Below are 7,299 nucleotides of genomic sequence, written 5' to 3'. Positions count from 1 at the left end.
GGCCGGGGGCGCCACGGTGGCTCACGGGTGTCTCCGCCCTGGCTGGAGCAGAAGATGAAGGGGCCGGAGGTCATGGCCTTCATTGAGCAAGGCAAGCGGATGGAGTGCCCGCCGGAGTGTCCGCCCGAAATGTACACGCTCATGAGCGACTGCTGGACCTACAAGTGAGTGCCCGGGCTGGGCGAGGAGCCCCCTGAACTGGCCCCCTGGGCCCGGGGTAGGAGGCCATGGCCAGTCAGCGTTGACGCAACTATCCAATGCCATCCCACCCGAAGACCCTCACTCTGTTCTTCCCAGTAGTCCCCCTGCCCCCTCTCAGCTCTCCTGCGCACTGACCCTCCGTGCTCCGCGGGCAGTTCCCGCTCCACGTGCCTGTAGACCTGAGCTCCAGCCCCCCCGGCCAACACCCAACACACGGCCCTGCAACACTCAGAGTCCACGCTCTGCTGTTCAGCGTGTGACCCCAGTGCCCAGGGCAGAGGGTAATTCTCCAGCATCTGTCACCTCAGCCCCTCACCAGCCCACATCGACACCTAACTACCAGCAGGCCAACCCCGAGGTACCCAGGTACTCGCTGTATCCAACCCCCACCTCTGCCTGGTTGAAGCCCAGCCCTGGAACATGCCAATTCCTGGCGTCACCCATCCACACCCCGACTTTCCACCAGACAACAGGCAACGTGCACCCAAGCTGACACCGCACAGTGGCCATGCAGTGCGTGGCCATCCCCACGTTTGGTATCCCAAGGGCCAACACGCATGGCGTCGACCCTGAAACACCAAGCAGTCCGACAAGCAGGTCTAACTGGTCATTCCGTCCTGCTCCAACGTGAAGTACTGCAGCCTCTATCAGGAAACACCCAACATCCTAGCACCCCAGGAGGCCAGCTCCTAGCACCCAACACAGTCCAGAGTCCATCCACGCACAGTACTGCCAACACTCTGACTCCCCATCCCCCAGACCCGCCCACAGCAACAGCCTTCCGCTTCATTATGAGCCCCACGCCCGCCCTCGTGTGTGCACAAATGCCCTGGCCCTTGGCCACAGTCAGTACTCAGCGGTCAATGTCCCAGGTCCCCCTGGAGGATAGTCTAACACCCACGCAGCCCAATCCTCTAAGTCCTCACAGGTTCACACTCCACGTAGGCTTGTCCCCGTCCCCATAGGTCAGCTGCTTCTAGCAGGCTGGACGGCACTGCTGAGTTTCGGCACTTCCACCCCCCAGAGCCCCCTCCACCCAGTGTCCTGCCAAGCCAAACCCCATGAATGTCCACTCTCTGCCTGAAGCCGGGCCCCTGGGGGTGTAGTCAGTGGCCTGGGTCTACTCCTGCAGGTGGGAGGACCGTCCAGACTTCCTGACGGTGGAGCAGCGCATGCGAGCCTGTTACTACAGCCTGGCCAGCAAGGCCGAAGGGACCCCGGGCTGTGGACAGGGCGCCGAGGCCACGAGTGCCTGAGCTCCAGCGCGCCCAGAGCTTACAGACCTCACGCTGGCTTTTTCCTCCTCCACCCTCAGCCCCACCCCAGGCCCTGAGGTCTGGCTGAGGTGGTGTGCATGTCCTGCCTGTCCTCTCTCCTCTCTGGGGAAGGAGGGAAGGCCCTGGAAGGGTGAGGCTATGCAGTCTGGGGGCCTTGAGCGGAGGGTGTGTCTCTTACAAGGATCCCCGCTTCCTCTGGGCCCTGAAGGGGGAGTCTCTGGGAATCTTCAGGTGCAAGATTTAAGTCACTGAATAAACCGTTTCTCTCTGGTTTGAGCGCCCTAGTCTTTTTTGGGGTTGGAGCCAGGGTGGGTACTGAGAAGTGCTTGAAATGCCTTTTGCTGAGTGGGTCAAGCCTGGAAGTGTCCCCTGGGAAGAGGACACCGGTTTCCCACTTCTCTGCTCCTCCTGGTGCGTTTGTTTTGAGAGTAAGTTTGTGATGGTGTGGAGTTGTTTGAGTCTCCAATCACCACCAAGGCATATGTCCTGTGTTCAGATTCAAATCAGACGACGAGGGTACAGGGATTGCAAAGACGGAGAATTCAGATTTCTTCAGTTTTGTCATTCTGGGTGACTACTTGTATATATATATTTTTTAAATTTGCAACAGTGAGGCTAGGCATGGTGCCTCACGCCTGTGATCCCATTACATTGGGAGGCCGAGGCAGGATTATTTGAACCCGGGAATTTTAGACCAACCTAAGCAACATAGTGAGACCCCTGTCTCTACAAAAAATAAAAAATTACCGGGGTGTGGTGGTACGTGGCTGTAGTCCCAGCCACTCAGGTGGCTGAGGTAGAAGGATCATATGAGCCCATGAGGTCCAGGCTGTAGTGAGCCATGATGATGCCACTGAACTCCAAGCTGGGCCACAGAGGCCCCAACTCAAAAAAATAAAATTTACAACATGATGTGCCTTACAAATCATGAGATAGAACGTTTCTTGTTGGTAAATGCACATGTTCGTGAACTATATTACTGAATTTGAAAAATGCTAAAATGCAAACATTGTATTTTAATTAATAGTTTTAAAACTAATGAACAAATAACAAAAATTACATCAGTGGTGCAATATAGTGGCTTCTTAAATAGTACTGTTTTCGGATATTTAAGTTTTACTAAAATTCACTTGTTAGTTACTGAACAATGAATTTACATTATTACATAACATGTGCCAGACAATAAATAAATTGTGACTTTATTTTATGGTCATCATCATTTGTTTCATTTTATGAGTTTTGCTGAAAATTATTTTATTTTATTTTTCTTTCATTGAGATGGTTATCTCATTATGTTGCCCAGGCGGGTCTCAAACTCCTGGGTTCAAGCGATCCTCCCACCTTGGCCTCCCAGAGTGCTGGGATTACAGGCATGAGCCACTGCTCTTAGCCTGAAAATAATTGTATATGCTTCTTTCCTATGAAATAAAATTATTTTATTTCATAGGAAAGAGGCATTAAAAAATGATTCTCCGGCCCGGCGCAGTGGCTCACACCCGTAATCCCAGCACTTTGGGAGGCAGAGACGAGAGGATGGCCCGAGACCAGGGATTCCAGACCAGCCTGGGCAACTTGGTGAGACCTAGTCTCTACAATTAAAAAAAAAAAAAAAAAATTAGCCGGGCATGGTGGCACATGCTTGTGTTTCCAGTTACTTGGAAGCCTGAAGCAGGAGGATCGCCTGAGCCTAAAAGGTCAAGGCTGCAGTGGCCATGAGCGTACCCCTGCACTCCAGTCTGGGTGACAGAGTGAGACTCTTGGTATCAAGCATACTGGGAACAGTAGAGGGCTCCCAAGTCACGTCTGAGGAATGAACCAACGAAAGAGGGTGCAGTTCCACCAAAAACCAACTGGGAACAGTGTTCTCCAAGCCAAGGCCAGCTCAGGCCCGCACTTCTGGCTCGCCCCACCTGCCTCACCTCTGGATGGTGGCTCCTTTCTGGCCTGGAGCAGACTCCGGGCCTCTAACCTCAGGACCACCTGCAGCATCTTTTCTACTAGCATCTCTGACCAAATTCGTTCACCCTCTTCCAGGGTTACCTGGAACGAACTCTTTGGACTCTCACACCTGATCCTTTGCACTTACTGTTGCCTCGGCCTGAATGCTTTTCACCCCCATCTCACCCGCGTTCTCTAGGAAAACTCATACTGTGTGTACTGATTTATTCAGAACTTCCCGTGGGAGCCGGTTGCTTAACCTCTTTGTGCCTCAGTTTCTTTGAATGGCTTGTCTGGAAAGAGAGTAAAAGGAGGGTAAAAGAATGGCTTGTCTGGAAAGAGGGAAAAAGGTACAAGGAACTAGAAAATCTGGAACGGTAATGAGGAGCCACAGGGAGTATTTGAGCAGGGGGTGTGGGGGGACTGGGGTGTCCTGGGGTGTAAGGAGAGAAGGGCTCCCTCTTCCTCTGTCCTGGGGGCTGAGGTGAGGGGGCCAACTGGCCAGCCCAGACCCCCTTCATGGGTCCCCCGTGACTGGACCAGAGGGGTTCCCACTCTCTGTGCCCTCCCTGGTGGGGCGTCGCCTCCCACCCCCCTTCCCGCCCCCGGTGATTTTCCTGAATCAGCCCATGGCACCTGATTTCTGGCCAACACCAGACTGGGAGGACAGCCCTGGAGGGGATGTCACATGCTGCAGGCTCAAAGCTAGACATCACCTTAACAAAAGTGCCAGTGAGTTCCCCACCCCGGAGGAGATAACCTGACAGGGAGGAAAACCCTGCGTGCATGGAGGGACCATGCTGAGCCTGCTGACATTCAAGGACATGGGGGGCCTTTGGGGACCCTGGCACCGGTTTTAACTTCCCTGGCTGTCCCAGCCTTCCTCCACCTCTGTCTCCCTGTCTCCCATCCCTCGCAGCGGCGCCGAGTTGTCTCCCTCGGGTCTCTTTCTGTGTCCCTCGCTGTGAGCCTCCCTGCCTCCAGCCTCCGCTGGGTAGGTCCCTGTGTCTCTTCCACCCCTGCCTCCGCCCCGTCCTGCTGTCCGCTGTTGTCTCTGCCCCACCCTTGGGCAGGAGACAGCCAGCTTCTCCCCTCCGAGGTCCCACACCAGGGCGCTGCCGTCTAGGGTTCAACTTCCTCTGACACCAGCTGCCCTGAGAGGGAAGAGGAGGGACAGGCCCGGGGCCAGGTGCAGAGTACGTCCCGCCCCCACGGAGGCCAGACCCCTCGCACTGAGCTAAACAGATTTGGGGGACCCCCAGCAGCCACCTGCCTCCCCCCTTCCCCCCCAGCTCCTGTCTCTCTCTTCTGTGGGGTCGCCATGACTGTGCCTGTGCAGGCTGGGTGAAGACTCCTAGCTTCGCGCACCTTCCACGAGGCCCAGCCAATGCCCATCCTTCTACAACCCCTTGCATGGGGCGGTGGGTGGGTTGTTCTTGGCAGTGGGATGAGGGGCCCAGAATGTGCCGGACCCATGAGCCCCGGGCAACTTTGGCATTTGCTCTGAGTGAGCTGGGAACTGCCAGGCTGGGTATGGACGGGGGCTCTGTGTGCACACTGGCCTGCCACACTTGACTGCGAGGCGCCTGCTTCCATGGAGTCCTGGCATCAGCTGAACCCAGGTTTTCAGGTGCCAGAGCTCTCCCACAGGGAGGGTGTAGGACCCTGGGGGTCCATAGGGGTCCCTGGGCCCCATGAGGTTGTGGCCGAAGCTGTGGGGACAGCCCATGCCCTAGTGTCCCGGGCAGCCCTCTGAGTGGGGGGGATTTGAGGTGCGTGGACTAGCTTGGGGTGGACAGCACTGGACCAGCCCCAGCCCAGTTCCGTGGGCATGAAGGAGAGGGGCTGAGGGAAGCAGTTTCTGATACCTGCTTGCACACCCCCTGTGGCAGGCAGCTCTTTCATTACCTCTCGAGGCCACTTGGGTTGGTTAGTGAGTTATCATTCTTAGAAAGGTTTTTCAAAGTTGATGCCAACCTGTAACTGCCTTCCCTTCTCCATGGTTCCAGGACGACACAGAACACACTGTTCCATGGCAGGAGTCCCCAGCCCCCGGGCCACAGACAGGTACTAGTGCATGGCCTGTTAGGAACTGGGTCTTACAGCAGAAGGGGAACTGCACGAGGAGCTCTGTCTTCTGTCAGATCAGCTGTGGCCTTAGATTCTCACAGGAGAGCGAACCCTGTTGTGAATGGTGCATGCCAGGGATCTGAGTTGGCTCTCCTTATGAGAAGCGAACTCCTGAGTTTCCCAAACACCCCCACCCTCCCCGACTGTGGAAAAATTACCTTCCACAAAGGCAGTCCCCGATGCCAAAAAGGTTGGAGACCTATATAGGAATCGTGCGCCTGTCCTGGAGTTGTGTGTTATGGGGGACACAGACCCTGAGTGATCACCACTGGCATGCTAGCCGCCCACCGGGCTGTGGTCTTGAAGAGGCTCCTGACCTGGCTTAGAGGGGCCAATCTGGTGGGCTTCCTGTAGGAGAGGCTGCCTAAGCTGAGTTCTGAAGGATGTGATCTGGCAGGAGAAGGGGCAAGCAAGGAGCTTTCTGGAGCAGGAGCGGCATGTGAAGGGAGAGAACATTCTTTTGGAAACAAGGGAGGTTTTGAGTGGCTGAAAGTTTTATGTCTAAGGAGGGCTGCCGAGACGACGGAGGCCTGGCCTGGTGACCAAGGCAGGAGGCAAGGGACAACTCTTTGTCTCACATCTCCTGGTGCTCATCTAGGAGGCAACCGGCACCCTGTCTTGCAGGTATGTGGCTGTGCCCTTCCCCACGTTGGGTTGTATTATTTTTTAAATCTTCGAATTTCAGCTGGGAACAATAATAGGTAATTGTGCACATGAAGACACACGAGCACTTCTGTTGTGTGTACCCTGGTGGAACTGTGCTTTGATGCACGTCAGTCCTATAAATGCTACCACTTGCCTGTGAGTGTCACTCTGCTCTGAGGGAAAGGTCACATGGGTGGGGAGGTGGTGACTCGGTCTCCCCGCACTCCTTTGACTCCGCTTTCATCCGTTCACAGTTTCAGATTTCTCTTTTTTCTGTTGGAGGCCGGGATCCTGTGCCTCCAGCTTTGCCTTCATCTGGGGTATCTCTGAGCTCAAAAGAAAGTCCCAGAAAGACATTCCCCATGAGACAACTCTGATGTGCAGGTGCCTTAAACACGCAACTTCCCATTTAATTCTCAAACTTCTGCCTGCGATGGGGACTCTTGAACTCATTTTACAGATGAGGAAACCATGGCTCTGAGGGCTTTAATGACACAGCCGGCATCCTGTGGATGACAAGTAAGAGGCAATCCTATTGGCTGCTTTTCTAGGTTTCGTTTAACAAACTCCTCTTCAGACATGGAGGTTCTGCCTGCTTCATGTTCTAGAGAAGAGGGGTCACTAGAAGAGATGCCCATTGTTCCACCCTGCCAGTCGAGGAATGGAAGCCCTGTTTCTCACCTGGGAAGGGGCGGTGGCGTTCAGCTCAGGACCAACCTTAGGGCTGAGGGAGAGAAACAAGAAAGAGGGAGAAGAAAACACACACATCCATTCTTTTTGGAGAGCTGAATTCCTGAGCTAGGCCTTGGTTCTAGTTCCATGACTGCCACTAAAGTCCCATGTGGCCTTGTGACATTCTTTCCTGGCTCTGGCTCTTTATTTTCCCTTCCACTGAATTTTTATTTTGGCAACTATACTTTTCATATCTGAGGTCTAACTAGTTCTCTTTTATACCTGACTGTTTTGTCTCACATCCTCCTGGTTTTTGTTTATGGCTATTATTCCCTTCTTTATCTGTTTGAGTCGTTTAAACACTTGTTACAAAGCCCTTTTTAGGTTGCATTTATTATTCTCTATTTCCTCAGATGTCAGTTCTTCCAGCTGGGGA

The 7,299-nt window shown here is 54.2% G+C and overlaps 1 protein-coding gene across 1 annotated transcript in view; it reads left to right on the top strand.

Annotated features, from left to right (window-relative positions):
- Nucleotides 1-1,546, top strand: part of LOC103256352 (tyrosine-protein kinase ZAP-70) — a 13,431-nt gene extending 11,885 nt beyond the window's left edge. The window contains exons 10-11 of the mRNA XM_021710509.1: nucleotides 52-164; nucleotides 1,334-1,546. Coding sequence (XP_021566184.1) covers nucleotides 52-164; nucleotides 1,334-1,457 — 237 coding nt within the window. The 3' untranslated portion in view covers nucleotides 1,458-1,546. The remainder of the gene's footprint in view (nucleotides 1-51; nucleotides 165-1,333) is intronic.
- Nucleotides 1,547-7,299: the final 5,753 nt, after the last annotated feature.

Source organism: Carlito syrichta, unplaced genomic scaffold, assembly GCF_000164805.1.
Source record: "Carlito syrichta isolate Samal-C Ts95f unplaced genomic scaffold, Tarsius_syrichta-2.0.1 Scaffold289273, whole genome shotgun sequence".
Taxonomy (NCBI): domain Eukaryota; kingdom Metazoa; phylum Chordata; class Mammalia; order Primates; family Tarsiidae; genus Carlito; species Carlito syrichta.
The sequence above is the reverse complement of the archived record's forward strand: the minus strand, read 5'-3'. Positions and strand labels throughout refer to the sequence as shown.